The sequence below is a fragment of the Odontesthes bonariensis genome, chromosome 2 (assembly GCF_027942865.1).
Source record: "Odontesthes bonariensis isolate fOdoBon6 chromosome 2, fOdoBon6.hap1, whole genome shotgun sequence".
NCBI lineage: Eukaryota > Metazoa > Chordata > Actinopteri > Atheriniformes > Atherinopsidae > Odontesthes > Odontesthes bonariensis.
This window is the reverse complement of record NC_134507.1, coordinates 19,369,119-19,393,629: the sequence shown is the minus strand read 5'-3', so window position 1 is coordinate 19,393,629 and position 24,511 is coordinate 19,369,119. Positions and strand designations below refer to the sequence as shown.

Sequence of the window (24,511 nt, the reverse complement as noted above, 5' to 3'; positions counted from 1 at the left end):
CTGTCACTGCTGACCACACTCACACATGCCATGTGACATATAGCCTGCCGTCATTATGTTAAATTTGGCATTCTTAGATGGAAGTGAATTGAGAGCTTTTGCATGAAACTGCATTCAACTGAAACCCCCAATGATGTTGTAAGGAAAGACTGATGCTTAAACCATTTCACTGTCAGATTGTAAAGTTAAATTAGATGGAGGTGTGATATGATGGGGGATTGTTGTTAAACGTCAGTAAAATGTACTGCCTACTCTTTGATATCTTTCATAATGACAATGACTTTACAACATTTACAAATGAATACAGTCCTTTCCTGTACATTGTTATCTTTTTAGAGCTTCTGCTGCAGAGGTGACAACAAGTGGAGCCCGAATATGGTTAGCCACCCACAGGACTTCCTCTTGATGAGGGAATATGAAACAGACAAGACGAGACTTTGAAAGTAAACTGGTTTGCTGCTATAACACACAAACAGGTACTTGAATGAGAAAATCTCTTTGATGAAATAGAAGCATAACTGCATCTTCTAATGTCAAGCAAAACAGTTTCTTTGGTCAACTTTCCTCACACGGAAGTAAAAGTCGAACAATAATTTAATTCACCAGAAAAAATTCCAGCCTACCCAAAATAAAGACGAAAGGCTGGTGCTCCACTGCCCCAGTTGCATAAATGTGAGTCTAAAACAGACTCAGTGCAACAGAAAACAACTTCAAGCAAAATCCTTTGCCTCAGTATTTTACAGAGAAACTGGGACAATCCACATCTACCGCATCAAAAAAAGCATGTAATCCATGAATAGTAAGGAGAAACAGTATCTAAACAGCACACCATATAGCCGAGAAAATAAACCAATTCCCAATCGCATGTGTCTTATATTTAATCCTAAAATGTTTTATAATATTTTTTTCTGTGGTTTACCACCTGTAAATTATTTTTTTATGTTGTTTAAAACTAATAAACTTGATGTCATCTTGATGTCAGCTGCAATGTACATTGTGCTGATCCCTAAAACCAAGAGAGCTCTAATTGAGCAGACATGACCTTCAAACACCAACACCCCAGAAGGTGCCACTACTCTGCCAACTGGCAACGTAAGTGAATAAATAATCAGTGTGAGAATGAAATATGAATTTATGCAAATTGCTGCACCTTGCTGTAAGAAAATAGCAGAAGATGCTGGAGTCCTGTACATACCTGAGTCTGCGAGGGTCTGAAGGTGCAGCTGAAGGACTGCTGCAGCGAGTCCAGGAAGGGCTGGATCTTGTAAAGGCCCTGGTTGCTTCCCTGTGATGGCCGGAAAGCCACAATGTGGAAGTACTTGAGGATCTTCTCAAAACGCGACTGGCTCATCTTCAAGGCGATGCTCCGGTTGCTGAAGAAGCCTGAGCTCCAGATGCTGAGAACCGACTCGCAGCGGTGCACGCTGGTTGAGGTGACAAAGCCCAGGAAGGCCTTCATCTCCTGGGCTGTGACAGGACGCCAGCCTTCATCGGAGCCGAAGCGCTCCTGAAATTTCTTGGCATACATGTTTGTTTGGGTGACCATGTTTTGGATGCAGTTGTCTGGGACAAAGAGCTGGAAGAAGTCCAAGGCTGTGGCGGTGGCTGACATCTTCTGAGCAGGACCTGGATCGGGGACGGAAAGGAAACATTATGGCAAAGGAAACAGAACTGATTGACAGACAGAGTCCTACACAGGATTCCTCACAAAAATAATGATCACCAACTACAAGTTGTTAAACTCTTGAAACACGCCTTCAGTTTGACAGACTTTGCTGAATAAAAGGTTTGTTGACATCTTTAGATATGATAAAATTGGAGCTGACAAACAGCACTGTCAAGTCTGAGTCGGATGCAAACAGTTTCTTGCCTACATAAACTACATTGTCTCCGAAAGAGAAAAGAACAGTACCACAGTAATCACTTGGCTTTTTCGTGAACCAGCCACAGCAGCTTTTGGTATTCATGTCAGACGCCCAGGGCAGCAGTTGGAAAGTTTACACGACTTGACAGCCACCACACTGTGACGCTTGTCACAGAGTGGCATTGCTCTGCTTGCGGACGGTTTCAGTGTCTCGTTGCTTTAGTGACATGGCAGGCAATGAATCCAAATCATGTCCCACTGTAGTCAAATCAGGAGGGAGTCATGACTGAAAGACATCGGAAGTCTGTCTGCTTTAGCTGATAAAAGATGGCCATTCGCCATTCCGTGCAGGCAAAAAGAAAAAGAAAAAAGAAAAGATTGCAGAATGTTGCCGAACAAATTAAAAATTTAATCAGAAATAAGTTCTCATACTGAATAATCTGGAACACCTGAACATTTCCTGAGAGCATATGTTGATAAGCAAGCTGCTTGTTTGCTAAAGGTGAAGGATGTAGGTGTGGTTCAACAGTGCAAACTGTTAGCTGACTGGATACACAGTTAAACGATTAAGTCTAAGTAGAGAACAAAGAGATCAAATAGCTTAGTAGCTCAGTTGAAATAAACAGTTGCTGGTTAATGGCTCAAAAACTTGATGCTGTTAAAAGTGATGGATGGATGCTGAAAGACCTTTTTTTTTATTTTTAAGTAAAGAGTGAAGTTTCCCATTGACATAAATATTCAGACTTATTCAATACACTCCCATTTGAGCTTTGCTGCATCCTGCCTTTCATCCTGATGAAAAAAGTACACAGTGGAACTCACTGCGTTTTGTTTACAGCACATTGAGGAAGGTGGACGAGGCTGCAGACATATCCGTAACGATCATGGCTTTTGCATTGTTCAAAATCAACGGTGGACTGAAAAACACTGTACAAGCACAGAAGGGTATAAAACAGCAAATGGCATTAGCTGTGAAGACTGTTCAGCTACCTGTTCTATTCAGACACCAAACTGAACTTAATCAGACTGTATATTTGGGAAAAGTATGCACTTTGCACAATGTAAATTTGCATTCTCAACGTAATGCTCCCCCAGGTGACGTCGAGAGCATTTCAGGACTGCAGTCATTCAAGAGTCTACTTGAGGTTAGAAACTGGGAGAAATGATTGATAAGGCAGGAGTGTCCCCTTCCCAGTTTGGACGAATGTGACATTTACTTCCAATGTGAAGGGTCTCTGCCTGTAACCTTTTAGGTGTTACACAGCCAATGCACAACACAGTGACTTTGGTAAATTAGAGGTTTGAACAAACGTAAGGTTATCTGGATATTCAGCAGAACGACTTCAAGCTCAATTGAACAGCATTATGAAATTATCTTTGAACAGCAGAGAGCAACATATTCATTTTCTCTATATGGCACTTCTCCGGTACTGAGTGGTTTGCTGCAGCTAAAATAACGAATGTTGAGTTAAAGATAACTTGGACAAGGCTTAACCCTTAATGGTAGGCTGCTGAAGTGTGGAGGAGGACAAATGGGAAAAAGCACTCCCACACAGCAGGTGCTTGGGGACCAGACAACTGAAGCAGCTGGGACGCAGCTCAAAAATCCACTAATTTACATCCTATTAGGTTTAAAAGGTGAATGTAAAATTTGATACGGCTTCCACGCCAAGTCCTTGATAAATACATACTGACTTTCAGACTGAATGTCTACCAAGGCAAAATGATTCACCTCTCAGACAGACGCCAAAAATACAACATAAGCGAGGACTCATGATTTATATGGATAATGGAATTATTGCATCTCCTGCTAATCAAATATACTCTTCCTCCACAGTCCTAATAAATCTCTGCCAGCTCATCTTCAGTCTCACTCTGATAAATCTATCATTTACACAATCCTTATTTCTATGTACTCAAATTGCCTGATATTAGTCTACAGCAGCATAATTCAATTCCTGTATTACTCAATATAAAACTCTGTTTATACGACACAAACACACACACACACACACACACACACACACACACGCACACGCACACGCACAGAAAATCCCTCATGATTATCAGCTGTTGTTGTATTTCCATTGTTGAGGGACAAACATCTGCCAGGTAGAGCTTTTCTATCCAGGGATTAAAGAGGGAAAGATTACCGTGTATTTGTGGATAAACCCTTCACGTAGCTCCTGCAAACCAAACATGCTTTTAGCTCCGTTTTAGTGGAAATTACAAGGAAAGCCAAAGAGTTGAGAGCGTTTTCTGACCATCTTTGCTAAAAGGGTTTTTCTGGGGCAGATTCTTCTGATATCAGTGTACAGTAAGCCATAAACAGAATATGGGACAAATCACATTTATTGTTTTACCCTAATGCATTACATCAGAAAAATCTCTTTGCATGTGTAAGACCTCATCTCATTCCGTTACATAAGAGCAATCACTTTCAATTAAACAGCTAAATCCTTTAAATACTAGAAAAATGCTGAGAGTTACCCGACTTTGTCTCAAAAGTCTGAAAAAGAAGACCTGCTATCTTATTCAACTGTTTGTTTTTAATATATTTTAGTCATGTGCCATAAATAGGGTCATGACTGTTTCAATTCTGCATTATGCGCTTGTATTCCTGGAATGAGTTGGACTTTTATGTGAATATTTGGACCAGTGAGTGTCAGGCATAGAGTCAGGCATGCATCTCTGCTTATCAAAGAGCCAGCTAAGTTCCCATTCCATTCTGAATATAAAAATGCTTCTACTTTTTTCTTTTATGTAAACAGAGAAGGGGGAACATGGAGACAACATAGAATAGATGATTAGAAATACAGGGTCAAGCAGATAACCTGGCATATCGTGCGTAGCAGTAATCTAGCAGACACGCTCTACAGAGTGATGAATAAATAGCTCTTTAATTCCCTTCAACATCATGACAAGGTGATTATATAATCTAAGATTTGGACATATGCTTCATAATCTAGGCCTCCTTCTTTGCCCTGCAGGAAAAACCATCTCGCATTGAGATGAAGACAACACATCAAGTGACCCGACCTTGTGTTCACCACATTTTTAAGCCAAAAACCCAACATGGTCTCCCAGCCCTGCACCTGTTTCTATAGCAAATCAGCACAAACCACTGAGAGTTTGTATGAGGTTGACTTAATGCTTTCTGACAATGGCTGATGATTTATGAACACGGTCCACAGTGTCCAAAGAGTGGAGCTGTCACATTCACACTGTGTCTGCGTCAGCACAACGCGACAGACAGGGAAATGGACAGGGGGCAGACAGACAGACAAGTGACAAAAGAAAGGCAGACAGGCGGGCAGATAGATGGGCAGAGAAGTCCAAACACATGATAGAAATATTACGGTGTGTAGTCCAGCATGGGGTGACTTAGTGAGAACCTCATCTAGCTTAAGCAGCTTGCCATCATGCCATTAAACTCTTTAGAGACACAGAACACTGTGCCAGCGCTCTCACGGACTGTGCTCATGTAGAGAGACCAACTACATTTTAACAAATCAAACCCGAATAAACAAAGCAGGCAGACATACCTGCTGCCATCTTAGATTAAGTCAACAGACCAGGAAAGTCCAGGATGTGAAAGTACAGAGCATCCTGCAACTACCTGTTTTACCAAAGGACCTCAGATGTACCCAGGTTGTTTAGGGTGATGGGAAAATGCACCAGTCCATATGCTTGAATTTTACAAGGCACGATTACTGAAGTTAGCTGGATAATTGGGCCTTAGAAAAATCTGAAAACTCAGAAGTAGAGAGAGCTATCCAATTTTTTCTTTTTTTTTACAATTGTTGTTGTTTACTAGCCTGGCTGACGCGTCCACAATCTCGATGAGATGGTGGTCTGGGAACTAGGTGTGCATTTTCTCGTATTTGAGGCGTGGTTTACGAATGCCTAGAGCCGTTTATTGGGCACTACGAATGTCTATCAAATGGCGTCTGGTTCTTCCCATGCTGCTTTGCGCGCGATTCATAGCCAATTGTATCACTTATACCAGATGACGACAGAAATTCGATGAGGAAGAAGAAGAAAAAAAAGTAAAATAAGTAAACTTGCGCTCTAAGCTACTTAATGTGATGGTTCGGAGTAGATTCACCCTAGGGTCATTTGAACCGTGACATCCAGCCAAGTTTTTCCGATATTGGCTGAACATCAGCTGAGTTACTGAGTTATTCCGAATAGCTTAGTACAAGCCAAAGATACCTTTGACATGGATTCATTATTTCTTAAAACTCACAAAGAGTCTTTCATAGCTCCGCTAACAAACATTATCAATGATTCCATAAACGTTGGTGTTTTTCCAGACTCCTGGAAGGATTCTATTATTACACCAATCCTTAAGTCTGGAGACCCTACACTGACTGGAAACTATAGACCGATCAGTATACTCCCCTCAATATCCAAGATAGCGGAGAAACTGGTTGCAGAACAAATCATATATCATTTAAACACAAGTCCATATATGTTAAACGACCTCCAATTTGGCTTCAGAAAACACCACTCTACAGAGACAGCTGTCTGCTACTTCTTGGAAACCATAAAATCCAGGCTTGATACAGGTGGGGTTGTTGGAGCTGTGTTCCTTGACCTGAGTAAAGCGTTTGACACAGTCAACCACAAGTTACTAATAACCAAGTTGACTCATTTTAATTTCTCTGAGAAATCCCTAAAATGGATGGAATCATATCTTTCATCAAGACTTCAATGTGTCAGAGTTCAAAACACGAAATCTATGCCTCGTGAGAATAACCTAGGAGTACCCCAAGGTTCAATACTAGGACCTCTTTTATTTAGTCTATTCATAAATGACTTGGCAAGTTACTGCCCGTCAACAGTGACCTGCCAACTGTATGCGGATGATGCTGTGCTTTATGTACACACTAAAGACAAGGTGCAAGCTGCAAAACAACTTACAGCTGTTATGAGTAATGTGTGCAATTGGTTAGAGAGCTCTCACCTGTACTTATATGTGTCCAAGACTGTTTCAATGTATTTCTCCAAAAGGCTAAATAGATCTGACACAGACCCTAATATTTTTGTGAGAGAGAAAAAGCTTGAAGTAGTTCAAGAGTTTAAATACCTTGGTGTGACTTTGGACTCACAACTGAGTTTTAAACAGCACACAAAAAAAACTGTCAACAAAATGAAATTTAACTTGTCCAACTTTAGATATATAAGAAACAATCTTACTTTTGAAGCAGCTAGGCTATACTTTGATGCAATGATCATGTCTCACATGACCTATTGTATAACTAGTTGGGCCTCAGCTTGTAAGACAACTCTAAAGTCCCTTGAGTCAACATATAAACAAGCTATAAAAGTTTTAGATAGAAAACCTAAAATGTATCATCACTGTCAGATTTAAAAAAAAAACTTGATTTGCTGGATGTGGAAAACACTGTGAAATACACTGACTCCATTTTAGCTTTTAAAATCCTTCATGGTCTAGCTCCACCACCTTTACAGGAATATATTAAAAGGAACATAAACAGCACAACTAGAGCAGGCTCCAGAGGTAATTGCACTGTTCCTTTTAGGAGAAGTGCTTTTGGCCAAGCAATTTTTTCCTACAGAGCAACCAATACCTGGAACTCTATACCAAGTGCAATACGTGACCTATCTACTCTCACCTCTTTTTCCAAACATCTTAAAAAATGGCTTCTGGAAAATCAAACCTGTTGTCACTAGCTGGGATAATTTTTTAATTTGTCCACTGCTGCTGATCTGTTGTCTGTTATTACCTATTATGTCTATTATAATGTTTTTACTTTGTTTTGTTTTGTTGTATTTACTATGTACTATTATGTCTATTATAATGTTTTACTCGGTTTTGTTTTATTATTATTATTATTTTAAAAAAAAAATAATAATAATGTTTAGGGACCATCTACCTGTCAGGGACTAAGGATGGAAATTAGCCTTTTGCTATAATCCTGTATATTTACATTTTTATTATTTTTTTTTAAATGTTCATCAATATACTTTGTCCCTTTGTGAAATAAAAATAAACATACCAACATAAGCGCTAATGGACCCTGGCAGTATCTCCAAAATTACCACACTAAAATCACATGCCATGACACCAAACTTCTACAGTAGTACAAATATGGTCTGTACTCACAAAACGATGCATTTGGAAGTTTGTACATAGTCCAGGAGTTTATTATTATCAACACAAGCCTAATAGCTTTTCTGCTGCTAAAGCTGCGTCGACGTCACTTCCTTGATCTGGGAGCTTCAATGTAAGATGAGGGTTGATCTACTACTGTAGACAACAAAGTATATGCTATATTCTACATGAATTTTTATGTTGTAGAGTTGTGAATTCATTTTATCAATGAAGAAATTGAGCAGCCTTGCTTTGTTGTCTACAGTAGTAGATCAACCCTCATCTTACATTGAAGCTCCCAGATCAAGGAAGTGACGTCGACGCAGCTTTAGCAGCAGAAAAGCTATTAGGCTTGTGTTGATAATAATAAACTCCTGGACTATGTACAAACTTCCAAATGCATCATTTTGTGAGTACAGACCATAATTGTACTACTGTAGAAGTTTGGTGTCATGGCATGTGATTTTAGTGTGTTAATTTTGGAGATACTGCCAGGTTCCATTAGCGCTTGTACTAAGCTATTCGGGATAACTCAGTAACTCAGCTGATGTTCAGCCAATATCGGAAAAACTTCGGGTGGGCTACTTGGCTGGATGTCACGGTTCAAATGACCCTAGGGTGAATCTACTCCGAAACATTTTCTAAGGCTGCATCGAACGGTAACGTTGTGTCCGCTGCCGTGTTGGATTAACACTCTACAAGCTTCGGTGTAGCGCATAGACGTTGTCATCGTCTTGCTGGCCCCCCCGTTCTGTGATTGGTTCCCAAACTCAGGCAAAAATAAGGGCGGTGGTTTCCAGGCTGACTTTGCAGTGAGAATGAAATCGAGCGCAAAGCAGCATGGGAATTCCCAGGCTAGTTGTTTACTTCACTTTAACCCACATTTAGCATGCACTGTGGTTCTTTTGTATGAAAGAGTTAATAGGTTACTGTGTGTGAGCAAACTAGGGCTTGTATCATATCTGCTACATCTTATGATGGATCATGGGTGGCATTTCTGATGCCATTAATAAATGAGACAGACAGATAACATGGTACAGAAGAGGGAAGAAACAGACAGAGCATCATGATTCATGTAAACTTCTCCTGATAAAACACATGCACAAAATATATAGGAATAAAATTTATTACACTCTTAACTTGTTTTTCATCTTCACAGGTATAAGTTCTGATAATCAATTTAAGGCCAAGGTGTGCATTAATTCTGCATGCATACATCACTGTATTTGTAGAGCAAAGAGAGGCATCATGCTGTTTCTCTAAATTACACACCATGTTCCCCTGCACTGCTTTGAAACATGAACACACACACACACACACACGACAGCATGTATACCACAGCACCAAGGGGCGAAGTATCAAAGGCTAAGCGTTTGTCATTAACTTCATACAGCTATTAACGATGCAGTGTCATGCAACTCTCCATCACTCAACATGCACGTGCACGCGGAGGAAGATGCACGCACACACTGGCGGAAATTAAAAGAGCATCCAGTTACAGTAGCTTTCAGCCTTGTGGTGCCACATAAGGAGCCACAGAAACAGTCTGCCTGACATGAAAAACGTGACCTGCACTGTTTCTATCAGCCCCGGGCTGTTCTACCCCTCAGCACGGATGACCTTATTCGTGTCGTCGTGCATCTCGTCTCACCGTATGTCTCTTTGTACGACGGCACCGTGACATCCTGCAGACTCTCCGTCCAGCCCTCCTCCTCTGCCTGCTTACGGGACAGAGAGCCCGGGGGACCCGCTCCGCTGCCCCCGGTGATGCCACCACCTGCTCCCCCGATGTGCCTGCTCTCCTTGTCGCACTGTTTTTGGTGGTGGTGCAGCGGCTGCTCCTCTTCTCCTACCTCGGCTATGCAGTTGTCGGAGTCAGAGTCTCCTGAGGTGCTGTAGAAGGGATTGTCGCTGCTGTCATCTCCGGATTCGCCGAACACATCGTCGGATATCTGCAGGCTCTCGTACCGGGAGCGGGCCGCTTCCAGGAGAGACAGCGCCTTCCGCCCGCACTCCGCCATCTCTCTCTGTAGTGATGCTGCTCTCCCCCGTCTCCCTTCTTCCTCCCTATTTCTCACCCTGTCACTACAGCTTCAGTGGCGTGAGAGTGGTCACGATCTTGCAGGAACAGGGATGTGTGTGCCTTGAATGCGCGGCTACACACACTCCCGCACTCTCAGATGTGAATATGATCCACCTGCCCTCCCGGCTTAGATGTGGAGCCCGGTGGTCAGGCGCGTGGAGAACCAGGGGAAGCTGTGCTTCAAGGGTACGGAAATGATTCCTCCCCCTTGCTGTGCCAACAGCGCTGCGCACTGGTCAAATCGATCAATACTTATCAGGACACGACATCCGGGTAGAGGGAGCATATATTTCTCCACACGGAGAAATAGGGAGAATAGTGGCTGGCTGCTGCTGCTGCTGCTGCTGCATCACCTGACACCAAAACTCCACCTTCCACCAATAAGATCGCGTTTTTCTGACCCAAACCAAGGGGAGTGGCTGTATGGAATCACAACACTGCCATGATACAACAATTCATCTTTAGAGCAGAAAGTGAAGATGATAATCCGACTATCAGAGAAAAAAAAATGGATAATAAATATATAGACTAATGTTTAGTGCAACCCAACGTTTGCTGTCCCAACAATTCTCTGAAAAGCCTTCAGCTGATCCAAAATATTGCAGCCAGAGTTATGATGGGCGAGAGATCATATTTCTCCAGTTTTAGCATCTCTTCATTGGCTCCCTGAATATAATTGCAAGTTCTTCTCCTCATATATAGAGCTCTTAAAGACCAAACTCCATCATATGTCAAAGAGCTCATAGTTCAATATTTTTCCAACAGAGCGCTCCGCTCTCAGACCACAGGTCTAATTGAGGTTCCTAGAGTTTCTAAAATTTGAATGAGAAGCAGAGCCTTCAGTTATCAGACCTGTCTCTGGTGGATCCAGCTGCAAGTATTTGTTCAGGAAGCAGACACCCTCTCTACCATTTAGATTAGGCTAAAAAGTATCCTTTTTAATAAAGCTTATAGTTAGCGATGGCTCAGGTAACCGTGAAACATAGACTATAGCAGCCTGATGGGGCCACCCAAGAAGCATCTTTTTACTCTCCATGTAGGGGACATTATTGCTGTCATTAGCTTGTTGTTTTCTTTCTCAGCAGGTATCCGTCGCAGAGATCAGAGAAGACCTAATCCAGAAAACATGTCTAAGGCTCTTAAGACTCACACAAATGCACAATTAGCCTACTTTCAGGAGATTTTAGGGAGTAAAGGGGAAAACGAGTGAAAAGAATTGCTGTGGCAGTTGTTCATTGCACCTGCTGGTGCCTAGTCAATGGCGCTGTATTTGCTGCATTGAGGTTAATGATGTTCAGATTTTTCAACACAATTGAATGATGACTGTCAACATCATCCTGAGTTTCAGTAATATATTCTCAGTGACTTAACTCTACCTCTAAACCTGAGCCAGACCAGACCATGTGCAGGGAAAAACTGCACACACGGGTCGCTGAGAAAATGTTTGTAAGATGCAGCACTTTACAGAACAGTGTCTATATGTGATTTCATAAGGTCTCAGTTGACTTTCAAGGGGCTACAGGTGGTAACTTTCAGAAAATTATGCATCAAACATTAAGTTAGTGTTGCACCAATATGTATCAGCTGCACAAATCTCTTGTCAGACACCAAACCCTCCTATGTACACCATTTTCCATCACACTCCCTAAATGAGTCAGCAGGAAAATGTGGTCCAGTATCACACTAAAAACTCCTCAAATGGAGAGGAGACAGTCTCTGAGTCATTTGCCAGCACTTCATATGACAACTCCAAGGCAAGACAAGGTAACAGTCTCATCCTGGGCAATATCATTATCAGTGTTCCCTTGAGAAACCCCACAGCAGACCATTATATGCCGTAAAAATGCTTACTAAACGTAAATGGGGTTGTTGGTTAACAAGTTCTGTGCATTCTTTATCCTTTGTAATGTAGCACTGTGTCATTAAAAAGCCAACTGCAACATGATGCCCTGGTTGAATTAAACAGATCTAAAATTGCCCTTGCTCGAACAGTATGTATTGACAGAAAGTTGTGACTGAATGATAATTTCGTCTGGCTGAAGTATTAAATCAATCTGATGCCTGATATTGAAACAAAACACAAAGTGCTAACATTTCAGTCAGTGTATTGTGGTTAAAGTTAGTTGATCAGATGTTGGAATTTCAACCCTCACACTGAAAATATTACACAAAATTCTCTGCTTATTGAACAAAGCATCATGTAATCAGGATAAAAAATGTTAAATGTTCCGTAAAACAACCCCTTTATTAATGTGAGCCTATAGAAGAAAGCCTGGTTAACCCAGGCTTCAATTCAATTTCAAATTTTCAATTCACTTACAGTAGTACTCATTATTTCTGAGCAGATGTTTAGGTTTTGTTGGTTATGTTGAGCTTACTTTTTCATACATCTCTCTGTTCTTGAATCATCAACATTGAGGTGTGGCTGTGTGGTTGATGTTAAAGCTAATAACCGGACAAATACAAACAATATTATTATCCAATTGCTCAATTTCATTATGGATGGTGTCACATAAACAACACAGTTACTATGATGTTTAATTTTGAGGCATACACACAGTTTATATCATAAACACACAGCAAAAGGTACGAATGCAGTGTATCATATCGCCAACATGCTGGAAAGTTAACAGATACTTTGGTGATCCGCTTAACAGACTAAACAGACGTTGTAAATGGCCTGTGCTCCTTATTTTCAGGTTTTTTATGTTTTTATGTTTTATGTTTTTCAGGCTAAATGGACGGAAAAATGTCTGCTTATAGGTCCTTATAAAGTGAAAAATAACATATCATAAAAATATTGTCGGGAACCTCAGCAAAAAGACACACAACGTCCCTCCCCATGGTCTCAATGGTGTGTGGTCACACAATATGTTATAACCACAGAAGCCTATAGAGAGCGCAGTCGGATCATTTGAAGTATATCCTCTTCTTCTTCGTTGGTAGCATTGCCATGTTTGCGGAAGCTTGGATGTAGCAGCTAGCTCAAGGCTTGTCACATTTATCTATACATATTGTATCTAGCTGTCTTTATTAACCAAAAATGAATCTACCAAAGGGACCAGATTCTCTTTGTTTCGACAAGGATGTTTTCATGAAGGTGAGAATCTGTCAGCGTTTCTTATTGCGAAGAGCTAACGATAGTTTATGTTATTAAAATTGTTTGCATTTATCGGTAGTTTGCATTCTTTAATGCTTACATTTATGTTTCTTGTATCCTCTTTTCAATCAGTGAATTTACATGTTAAATCCACACAGTTATTGTTTAAAACGCAAACAGTTTTCTGCACTAGTCACAATCAATTTCAGCAAAAGAGCTTCAGAAATGAGAAAATATTTACACCCCATCTCTTATTCAAAGAAATTATTCTCCACACATGGCTGTTGACAGACCCAGCGCTCTCTCTTCCTTTTGCCTCTCTGTCTGCAGGATGACTTTGACGTTGATCAGTTTGTGGCTGAGTGTCGAAAGCAGGTCCAGCTGGAGGAGATGAGAGAGGACCTGGAACTGTACTATAAGCTGTTGAAAACGGCCATGGTGGAGCTCATCAACAAGGACTATGCAGACTTCGTTAACCTCTCCACCAACCTGGTCAGTAATTATTACAGAGTTAAAAAAAAAACCTCTCAGATCGAATGAGATTTGGGGGAAAGTCGGGTTCCCGATCAGGTCGGGTAGATGTGGGAGTAACTAGATTTACAGATAGATCAGGGGGAAATTTTAATTATAATTTAAGTGAACAAATCCCTTGAATAAGAAGGGATGACATTCTCTGATAGAGTCCTCTAACAGAACAAATAGTTAATACTAATCAATCTATCTACTGTCTATACAGCTGATAAAACTGTTTCATTGGGTTATTAATGTTTCCTTAAATACTGTCAGAGATTAAGATTTAGTGTGTTTTCATTTACCTTTATTTGAAATAAATGTCTATTGTTTGAAATGAATATATATCTTGTGTTTAATGTCACTGTAATTTTGAAAATGCTCTCACAGTTTTTCTCTGTGAAATTAAATCTCTACTTCTTTGTCTCAGGTGGGGATGGACAAAGCCCTCAATCAGCTTTCTGTGCCATTAGGACAGTTACGAGAGGAGGTCATGGTATGTACTCCCTGTATAAATATACTGCGAGTTTTTGTTAAATCCTGCTTCAGGATTGTTTATGCACATTTCTTTTTGTTTTAGAGTCTCAGGTCCTGTGTCAGTGAAGTGATACAGGCTATCGACAACCAGCTCTTCAAACAGGAAGACTTGCAGAAAAAAAAGGTTTGACTCCTGTTCAACACACTACATTCTGTTGTCATCATTAATTATCTTTACAGTGCTTTGTTTTTGTACAGTGTAATATGTCATGTTTATGCCAAATTATGCAATTTAATTACAACAAGTTATATTTGAGGCCAAACAGATTATGAACTAGTTTTTTAATGATTATGCTACTTTTCCATCTCAGAATGCAGACAATACACTGCAGCTGCTCTTGTTTGATAGATGACCTCAATAGATAATTTTCCTTTTATTATAATCATCCATCAGGTGTGTGTGTTGAGGCTGATTCAGGTGGTGCGCTCTGTGGAGAAGATTGAGAAGATCCTCCACTCACAGAACTCCAAGGAATCTATCTCTCTGGAAATCAGCAGGTGGGAAACTCATAAACCAATCAAACTTCCTGTATCAGTTACTAGGTTATGGTTCCAATAATGATCCATATTCATTATTTTACTTATTAGAAAGACATGCCGTTTATAAGCTTATCATGTCAATCTCTTTCCATATGTCTGAATGACTGACTACCTCTCTATCTATGTACAGTCCCTTGTTAGCAGGGCAGATCCTGGAGAGGATCGCTACAGAATTCAACCAGCTGCAGTTCCACGCGGTGCAAAGCAAAGGCATGCCCCTACTGGACAAAGTCAGACCTGTAAGTTTAAAGTGGTCAGTCAGACAGACAGCTAATACATCAAGAGCCACTTACTCAGTCAGTCAAATCACTGGATACTTTTTTTGTCACTCTTGTCAAAGATTACCAGCCTTTGTGCAGTCCTTTCAGTGAATGCTGGATGCTAATAAAGAGAACATCAGTGCCTCCATCGACACTATAAAGAAAGTGCTAGACCACGTTTGATGTGCTTTGACAGCGTATTGCAGGGATCACCTCGATGCTGCAGCAGTCTCTGGAGGGCCTGTTGATTGAGGGTCTGCAGACGTCCAACGTGGACATGGTCCGTCACTGTCTGAGGACATACGCCACCATAGACAAGACTCGAGATGCTGAAGCTCTGGTGGGACAGGTGCTAGTCAAACCATACATGGACCAGGTAAACATGCCAAATATCTCTTAAGATTTGAGGGGATCTCAGCTTTATTGGAGTAAAATATTTTGATATGGAAAATTTAAATGGTAATGGGTTTACATTTGCATAGAAAAAAGAAACGATTAAAAAAAAAAGAACATAATCCCAATGTAAATACGAGCAGTGTTGTTTCATATATTGATATGGCAAGCGTTTGTAATATGCATAAATTGATTTTCCAAAACATTATTTCAATGTGATATCGAATCTCTTTCTTTCTTCTCATTTTAGGTGATAGTTGAAGAAGTGGTGAAGTCCAGTCCAAGTGGTCTCCAACTGATGTACTCCAGACTGTTGGAGTTTGTTCCTCATCACTGCAGACTGCTCAGAGAGGTGACCGGAGGAGCCATATCCAGGTATTGATGTTCGTGTGAATGCACATGAATTCATATCCATCAAAGGTTATTTTTGTTTTCTTTTTTGGGTTTTGAATGAATTTCGTAAAACTAAGATTTCATTATAACTGCAAAGCATCAATAATAATGTTTTTTGTTGTTCCGAATCATTATAAATCCTAACATTTTAAACATTACATTGTTTCCTTTCCTTCTCAGCGACAAAGCGGACACGGTGCCAGGTTATGATTTCCTGGTGAATTCTGTGTGGCCGGAGATGATCAAAGGAATAGAGGAACGGTTGGCCTACATCTTCAACCCTGGAAACCCTGACATATTCTACGAGGTAAAGCTGCAAAGTTGGTGCTTGTGTGTGTAAAGATTCATTTTGAAAACATCTGACATATTGCGTATGATTGGATAAGTCAGGGAGTGATTGCGTAGATTCACTGAGGTGCGTGTTTTTTGTTGTCCTCTAGCGTTACAGCATCAGTATGGAGTTTGTTCGACGGTTTGAACGACAGTGCAGCTCGCAGGCCAGCGTGAAGAGGCTGAGAGTTCATCCCACTTATAACAGCTTCCACAACAAATGGAACCTGCCTGTCTACTTTCAGCTACGGTGGATATCAACTGAATACTCTTTACACTTTATATATATATATATATATGTCACAGCTGATCAATTACAGAATACACTGTGCACACCTTAGGTCTCATGTTCATCTTGACACTTAAAGCTATGTATATCTGCTCATTACTAATAAAGTGAAAAATATAGTAAAATCTCTTATTTTAGGAAATGTCTATAAATGTTTAATAGGAGCTTTTCTGTAGTGTTCTAGTGTTACCTTGAAATGTTTTGGTCAGTGTTTTGTTAATATAGTCAGATATCAGTGTAAGTGGAATTTCTGCACAGTGTGCATTTTGTAGAATTGACAGGTCTAGCTTTAAGGGCTCAAGAGGCGAGCTTAGATTAAAATGGCAGCCTGTCAGCATTTTCATTAGATAAAGACAAGTTGGCAGACGCTCACGACTTGAACAAAGCCCAATTTTACAGGAATCTGGGAAATTGCCTGTAGCTGTAGAGTTTCAAGCAGGATGATGACTCACTCCAAAATGTAAATGTGAATGTGTGTCAGCGTAATACTAAACACACCTCATAAACGTGACACTTGATAGACCTTGACAGAATGACCATTGATCTTTGTGGAAAAAAAAAAAGTACAGAAGTTGTTCTGCTGTTTGTCAACCTCCTTTCTCCCCCTCAGTCACACACACTAAAGTACACAACATGCAGATTCATCATTGCACGTCAAAGCAACGATTTAAGTTTTGTGTCCCCATTTCACAATCCACAACTCCAGAGTTCAGCTTTTCTGGACTGTCGAAAATTTCCAGTGCACATGTTGAGCGTGTTTCTATCAGAGCTGATGTACCACGCTGATAACAAATTGTTCTGTTCTCTCTCGGCATGCTTCACCTTGTATTTTAGCTACAAGGAAATAGCTGGGCGCCTGGAAAACGCCATCAGTGATGGATTAGAGCCAGCCCCAGGTGGGACTTAATTTCTTGATCATAAATATCAGTGTTTAGCGAATGTTCTACCCACAATATGTTTGTGTGTCCATTCATTTACAGCTGGCAGTGCATACCACCTGCAGGCATCTGAGGTGTTGTGGTCCTGTTTAGTCAGGTGCTGGTCAGACAAGGTGTATCTGCCGCCTCTGGCCCATCGCTTCTGGAAGCTGACACTGCAGCTGTACTCGCGATATGCCAAGTTTCTTGATGAGGTAAACCTTACATAAAACACGGGCAAAAAGCGAAGAAACTAATATAGATATTTCTAAGGTGGTTGCTAGATTGGACCGGCTTTCTTCTCCAACCTATCTCAAGTCTCGTCGCACTGCCCAATTAGTTTTTGGCTATGATTGCTTGTTCTTGTTTCACTCAGGTGTTGACAAAGACTCCATCCTCCGAGGTGCTAAAGGAGCCGATCAGGCCTCTGCCGAGCTCGGCCTCGTCCACGTCCAGCCGAACGTCACTGGACGAAGGTGGCAGTGAGAGTGGAAGTCCCACATCTCTTTCCACCAAACAGCTGGTGTACATTGCAGCAGACATCCAGAAACTGCAGGAGCAGGTGCACACGCCCAAACTAATTAAAGATATTTACAAATGTGGTCTCGACATATTTACATGTTTTTCTTTTATTTATTTCATTATCTTCAGAGATATAAACAGCAACAATAGATTCCTTTTGTGGATTGATAAGATATTTTTCAATTCAGTTCAATCTTACAGAGTTGAGTGGGCACTGACTTTACATCAGTATCCTAGTCTGAATTCAGTTTAGTTTTCTTCTTTCCTCACTGACGGTTGCCTTTCTCTCAGGTTCCACACATGTCAGAGATGGTCAGACAGCGGTTAGAAGCCACTGGATTCAAAAACTTTGCTGTTGTGGAAGGTAAGCTGTCCATACTATGAATACAGTAGCTAGTTTATTTTTCTACTTTATTTGGAGTGTTTTCTTGATATTGTCCAGCACATATTTCTCAGTGGTAGTATGATTTAACAGCCCGTTAAGTGTCTGCTGTTTCTGGCTGCATTGTCGGGTAGTGCTGCACATACCAATTATTTATCATATCACAATTCTGACCTAATAATTGCAATTTGACTTTTTCCCGGAATTGTGCAGCCCTCTTTTCATGCAGCCATAAATGCAAACATATTCAGTGACATCAGTTTAAACATCCTAATAATATTGTGCTAGAATGCTATCTCAAAATGTTGTAATCCTTTCAAAGTTTTTTGTTCTCACTCCCCGACTTTAACTGTAGGGCGTTCAGACTGTCCGTATTTGTGTATTCAGTCATTCTCTTCTATGTTAGATGCTCTTGCAGAATCTAAGGCTGGCCTGTCAAGCAGCATTCCATCTCTAAAAACCAGGATGACGCAGCATCTGACTGAGCGCTGCTGCCGCTTCCTGAAAAGTGCCTCAGAGGTTCCGCGGCTCTACCGCAGGACTAATAAAGTTAGTGGATGTGTTTCTCCTGTATTTCATCATGTTATATTCCGTCATGTTTCTTGGCGCATCCATGGGGAGCACTGCTTGATTGATTTGGAATAAATGATGTGAAGTGTTTGTTATTTCTGAAGGAAATGCTCATATTAAAGGTGAGACTTTCACCTCTGAAGCTCACCAGCCGGTCAGATTTTGATGCACTGATGGTACTGGTTGAAGTTCGAATGGATTTGTACCAATGTGACTCATCAGGAATGAGTGTTTTATTATTTTTGGCCACATTTAGACTATGAATGGACAGAGTAATGTGTCATAATAAATATTGAATTAGTTTGACTAAAAAAAGAAAAGAAAAAAAACAACATTAACGAAATGGAATTGTGGAATTGTTAGTGGTGCCAAGAGTTTTCTGTCAAACATGCTCTTGAGCTGCTCAGTCTCTTTCTGCTTTTTTACCTCCTAATGGCCAGTGATATCGCCTCCCCTCTGCAGTGCTGCTCAGCTGTGTTTGTCTGCATGTACAACACTGTGTTTTGTTACCTATCAGCATTTTCTGTAGCATTGTTGTTGGCTGCAAGTTCCCTGCTGCTGTGATTTATTTTTGCAGAGTGAACAGTGATGGCACGCTCACACTGTGATAAGCAATGAGTAGTTGCTGTCGGTGCTGAGGGTGTTTTCACAACTGAAAGTCTAAACCAGTGTTTGTGTTTTTGGGGGGATACTGATTGGCTTTCCCGAATCTTCCATCTACTCCACGAATACTTGGACAGTGTTGACATTTTATTTATTTATTTTTTGTTTTAAACTGCCTCTCATCCTCAAGAAGAAGAAAGTAATGAGATGAAACCCATATTCCATTTTTTTGGGAAGAAATTGATTTAACTTTTCAAATGTAACATTTGACTTCCTCACTGTGAAGGATCTGCCGGTGCGTGCATCAGCATACATGGACAACGCGTTACGACCATTACATCAGCTGCTGACTGACTCCACAGGGCTGGTCACCCCCCATACAGCACAGGAGTGGCTGCGAGTTGCACTCTCTGAATGCACACAGAGGTAAGTTTAATATACGCACTGATAAACATAAATAGACCCAAATACAGTGCCAGTAATGGGGACTTTAAAAGGCTATCCTGTGCCTAGAATGTTCCATTTGATATACAAGAGAAAATATTTCTTCTGTATTTTTTCCATGAAAATTGTTAAAAGGTGTGTCCAGCTGTGGCTTCCCACCTATCTGTTCCACCTTGTGCTCAGGTACTACGAGACCATCTCAGAGGTGCTGAGCTCCGTGAGAAAGATGGAGGAGAGTTTGAAGCGTTTGAAACAAGCCAGAAAGGGTGCAACCACAACTACCTCAGCTGGAGCAAATGGTGGACCTACAGATGACGGCAAGATTCGTCTTCAGCTGGCACTGGATGTGGAATACTTGGGCGAACAGGTACGAGCCATTTGAGTTCACAAGCAGACATGCGTGGAGACGCATGTCAAACGAGGTTCATGACTACCAAATAGCCCAAACTCTATAAGCAAATATGGCTGTAGTTGGAGACTGCAAACTGAAAATTGTGATACAAACTTCTGTGAGGTCATTCTTTGCTGTTGTATGTTTCAGATCCTGAAAATGGGTCTTCAGCCAAACGAAATCTCCATGTTCTCCACTCTGATGGAGCTTGTGAAAGAGGCCCGAGAGCTTGCTGCACAGAACCAGTGAAAACTCCACAGTGACTTAACACCCTTGAACATGCTGCACTCCTCTTAACAATTTCTGAAGACTTGGGGAAAGAAACAAACATTTGTCTTGGTGGAGGAAGAAATTGTTGTCTTGTAACAGCTCATGATCATCAGACTATGAGGAAGGAAAAGCACTGACACCACTGAATTCATTATGCAATCTTCAGAGCTGCAGTGCACAAACATTTCAGAGAAAAAGTATCTGTCTCTGGTGTTGGCTATTATGGATATAAGGGACTGCATGGTACAGTGGTATGATGTACTACTGCATGGTCAGACACACTGCTCTGTGCAAACTTGTGCTTATCATAGGTTGGGCCAGAATGTTGCACACCAAGAGGCTCAAATGTTATGTGTTATGTAAGACTATCGGTCAGAGGATATTTGTCTAATTTCTGCTGCTTAATCTCAGATAAATCGTATAACACATATATGCTCAAATCAAAGTTGTATAAAATGATACGTTTAGCATAATTAACTTGGAAATAAACTAAAGGATTTTGGAAATTTTAGAGTGAGTGTTTTATAAATGACTTTTTCTTTCAGGTCTTAGGTGAATGCTTCATGAATAATATGTAATATACGATACATTTTTGCCAGATCAGTGACCATCTTTTCTCTCAGCCATCATGAGACTGTAGATATAGATTTAGACATGTTAAAGAAAATACTTTTATGAAAGTCAATATTCAGTATATGATAAAATGTATTTTTGCTGAGTGAATGAACATTTCTGTATTTTAAGTTAGGCTTCTTATTCATTCTAATAGGTAGAGAAGGTTACACAATCATTTCTTACATGATTTATATTTTTACGGTATGGACAGTGTTATTTATGGTAATTATTTCATTGAGAAATCTAAATGTTCTCCTTTGGTTGGTTCAAACTGAATAGACCAAATAGGAATTTAATTCTGAATCTCATCAAAACATCCACACTGTGAGCACTGAATGTCTAAAATGGCCCAGAGGGCATTTCCTTTTCACTCCCAACATTTCCCACCTCTCCCACCTAACCTGTTTAGATGTTGACAGTTGAAACATTGAAATTGTCAGGAATTTGTCTACGGTCTTGAGGAAAAAAACAGATACAGTTGAGCTATATTTGGAAATGAGGGTTTTATTTCGGCAATCACAAAACAAAAATAGACTCTCAGTTACAATATACAAGACGAATGCTATTCGAAATACACAAAAAGGGTTACTGTACCTATTGTAATGCAAAATACTGTACAGAACTCTGCCAAAATACATTTCACAGAAAAGATGAACCAATTAAGATTTTAAGAAGCTGACTGAAAAAGCTAGCCTACAGTAACATGCTTTCATAAATACTGACACAGGATCCCCAGTGACTCTTAAGCTTGTTGGGAAATCGGTTTGGTCGTGAAAAAAAAAAGTAAACCTATCAAATGTTGTCAGATCTTTGTTCAACAAGTTTGTGCTTCGTCTGACACAGTGGACATTTTTCATGTCCACGGTTTTTGTTTATATTCAAAAAACTGTCCACCTTTAGACTGTGGGGTTGGTGATCTTGCCAAGCATGAGGATAGAGTTATAATATCCTTCCATGACTGAGAAGAAGAATGGCCTGTCGATTGATAATGTAAGAGGGATGCCTGCTTCCTGCTTCTTGTCCTGAAGTTCTGTTCCCTCCTCAGACATCTCAAACAGAACCTTGCTGATGGCCTGAGATAGGAGAAAGAACTATTAATTAAAAAAAACAGCAAGTGGTTTAACAAAAACAACATATAATGACAAGATGATGGCTGCACTGGTTTACCTTGTTTATGGTGAAGGGTTTGATGTTGCTGAGCTGGCCGAAGTTGGCCTCGGAGCCCATCAGCTTAGCCTCGATCTCTGGGTTCATGTATGTCAGCAGATCACGTAGGTCAGTCGCAGATGACATGGAGAACTTAGGGAGTGAAAGCTCCAACAGACTGGAAAAGAAAACAGATTTATTTATTTTACAATTCAGTTTTAAAACTGAAACAGGACTTGTTTTCCTCTAAAAATCTTTATAGAATAATTGCATTACATTTATCATATGATTGACTTGTGCACATGAACTATAGTTTATTAACCTGAAGCAGGTACAAAACGTTTTTAAGTTTACTATGGGATTATAAAAGGCAAAAGATTCTGTAGAATTTTTTGTGATAGAGGCAGCATAATACTAACCCCTCTTGAAGGTTTTGGTGCCAGCCTGACATTACATCAGATAGCAGCTTAGACTCTATGTCAGGGAGGTTGACGCCTTCATGAGGCAGGACCAGCAACATGTAGGACCGTTTGCTGAGAAACAGCTTCACAACAGTGCACCCCCTTACCTTTAAAATCACAAAACGAGAATAACACAGATGAGTTCAACCCCCTTGCTTATCATTCCAGTAGCTCCTTATTTTATTACTGCAATGAACAAAAATATAAAAATGAACCCACAAATCTTCTGAACTTATATTTACCTTATCATTCAGGTAGTGGTAGGGACCTGTGTGAGTCATAAATGGAGCCATTACTGCTGTTGTTTCATCCACGTGAAACTCCTGCAGGGAGGTCTTCTCCGGTTGGAAAGCTGTCATCCAGTTGCCTTAAAAGACATGGCCAAAGAACAAAATCAGGTACTGAAGGGTGCTGCAGTAGTTAATGGGATTCAAAGCTAGTTTTTCCATTAAACTATAATCAAATGAGAATATTCTGTAATATAAACCAACACAGACAGACCTTGGAAGTTGAAAGAGGAGATAAACAGAAGATCGCTGCTCGGGTTCAAATCTTTGAAGATGTTCTTCACCTTCCCATTTGAAGTCTTCTCCACAAAGCTGTTCACCAGCGTCTCTGCCTCCTGAGGTATGGAGAAGTCCACGCCTCGGATAAAGGATGTGTCTGAGAAGTCCTGCGTGCCTTTAATAAAGTCCCCAGATAGTTGAGCATCCTTGCGAGCAAAGGCCCAGACCTGGGTAGTGATTTCGTCTTTATGTCCATCATCCACCAGAGAGTTAATTCCCTGCAGGGTGCTGAGAACTTTGTGTCCATCCACTAAGGACACACAGTCCTCTCTGTCAGTGCCACTACTCAGGCCAAGGAGAACCTGGAAGAAAAACAGATGGTCAGCAGAACAACAGAAAACCTCTTAAAAACGATCTACACTGTATAGACAGATCTTATAACAGTACATTAAAAACAGGCACCTGGAAAGTGCTTGCCGTCTTCTTGGAGGCTCCTAGGTAGAAGGTGACAAGCGACCCATATGCATTGACTGGAGAGAGGAGGATGTTGGTGCTGTTTTGCTTGCTGCTGAGAGCCTGATACATTCTCAGGCCCAAAGAGTTCATCAGCTCTGCCAGGACCGCCGTCCTCGCTGTGATATTCTGCTTCTGAGCATCCAGTTTTGACACGTCCCTGGTGTCTGGTGTCAAGACTTCAATATCAAGGGGGACCACAGGAATTGTTTCTAGAGATTTAACAGTCTGGCTTTGTAGGGTCTCACAGCTGACATTCTCTCCAGCAAATAGATAGAAAGGGTGAACGTAGACTCGGTTGGCTTGGCATCCCGAGAGGCAGCAACACAGCAGGAAGACCAGAAGAGGTGACTGTAGTTTCCTCATTTTTCTTTTGATTTGTTTAGATGATTTAGGTGATTTCCTCTGGTGAAGGAGAAGAGTACACGCAAATATTTTTATTTTCAGTGGAGTTAGTGTGTCAGCCTATAAACAACCTGTTGTATCTTGGGGAGCAATGAGTTTGACGTTTTCTATCAATTTTACAGGATTAGAAGCACAGCTTTTGTCACAAATATGGCTGAAACTGGTTTTGGGTCTCTGACAGGATTGGTTGTCATGAGCACCCACCTTAGAAATGCATGTCAGTCACTGATTGATTAATCTTTGTGTGTTTTCTCTCCAGCCGGTCGGGGAATGAGAGCAGGCATTATCCCTAACAAGAGAGGTCGCAAAGATAATATGGATGTGTGTCCTTCTATGTGTTGACTGG

General features: G+C 40.7%; 3 protein-coding genes across 3 annotated transcripts in view; 1 reads left to right on the top strand and 2 right to left on the bottom strand.

The window, feature by feature from the left end:
- The window catches only part of pgbd5 (piggyBac transposable element derived 5), a 28,722-nt gene extending 18,288 nt beyond the window's left edge, over positions 1-10,434 (bottom strand). Inside the window, exons 1-2 of the mRNA XM_075478460.1 lie at positions 9,637-10,434; positions 1,196-1,626 (exon numbers count right to left, since the gene is read on the bottom strand). Of these exons, the coding sequence (XP_075334575.1) occupies positions 1,196-1,626; positions 9,637-10,006 (801 nt within the window). The 5' untranslated portion in view covers positions 10,007-10,434. The remainder of the gene's footprint in view (positions 1-1,195; positions 1,627-9,636) is intronic.
- Positions 9,544-21,030, top strand: cog2 (component of oligomeric golgi complex 2). Its single transcript, XM_075478459.1, has 18 exons — positions 9,544-13,168; positions 13,499-13,660; positions 14,109-14,174; positions 14,259-14,339; positions 14,610-14,713; positions 14,886-14,994; positions 15,212-15,391; positions 15,659-15,783; positions 15,982-16,108; positions 16,242-16,381; positions 17,255-17,316; positions 17,401-17,552; positions 17,714-17,899; positions 18,151-18,223; positions 18,648-18,790; positions 19,701-19,840; positions 20,042-20,225; positions 20,400-21,030. The coding sequence occupies exons 1-18, from the start codon at positions 13,112-13,114 to the stop codon at positions 20,496-20,498; spliced, it is 2,190 nt and encodes a 729-aa protein (XP_075334574.1). The 5' UTR covers positions 9,544-13,111; the 3' UTR covers positions 20,499-21,030.
- An 889-nt stretch (positions 21,031-21,919) lies between these two features.
- On the bottom strand, positions 21,920-24,161 carry agt (angiotensinogen). Its single transcript, XM_075484792.1, has 6 exons — positions 23,710-24,161; positions 23,243-23,609; positions 22,984-23,108; positions 22,700-22,848; positions 22,302-22,458; positions 21,920-22,207 (listed from the first exon to the last, which is right to left on the bottom strand). The coding sequence occupies exons 1-6, from the start codon at positions 24,124-24,126 to the stop codon at positions 22,031-22,033; spliced, it is 1,392 nt and encodes a 463-aa protein (XP_075340907.1). The 5' UTR covers positions 24,127-24,161; the 3' UTR covers positions 21,920-22,030.
- Between the last annotated feature and the right edge of the window lie 350 nt (positions 24,162-24,511).

What these genes read in the sequence shown, in the direction of transcription:
- agt (XM_075484792.1), bottom strand. Translation starts at nt 24,126, where the DNA reads ATGAGGAAACTACAGTCACCTCTTCTGGTCTTCCTGCTGTGTTGCTGC. An exon ending in ACCACTACCTGAATGATAAG is followed by an intron (nt 22,849 to 22,983) that starts GTAAATATAAGT and finishes GTGATTTTAAAG; the next exon opens with GTAAGGGGGTGCACTGTTGT. An exon ending in AACCCTTCACCATAAACAAG is followed by an intron (nt 22,208 to 22,301) that starts GTAAACCAGTGC and finishes CTCCTATCTCAG; the next exon opens with GCCATCAGCAAGGTTCTGTT.
- cog2 (XM_075478459.1), top strand. Translation starts at nt 13,112, where the DNA reads ATGAATCTACCAAAGGGACCAGATTCTCTTTGTTTCGACAAGGATGTT. An exon ending in ACCCTGACATATTCTACGAG is followed by an intron (nt 16,109 to 16,241) that starts GTAAAGCTGCAA and finishes GTTGTCCTCTAG; the next exon opens with CGTTACAGCATCAGTATGGA. An exon ending in TCTACCGCAGGACTAATAAA is followed by an intron (nt 18,791 to 19,700) that starts GTTAGTGGATGT and finishes CTCACTGTGAAG; the next exon opens with GATCTGCCGGTGCGTGCATC.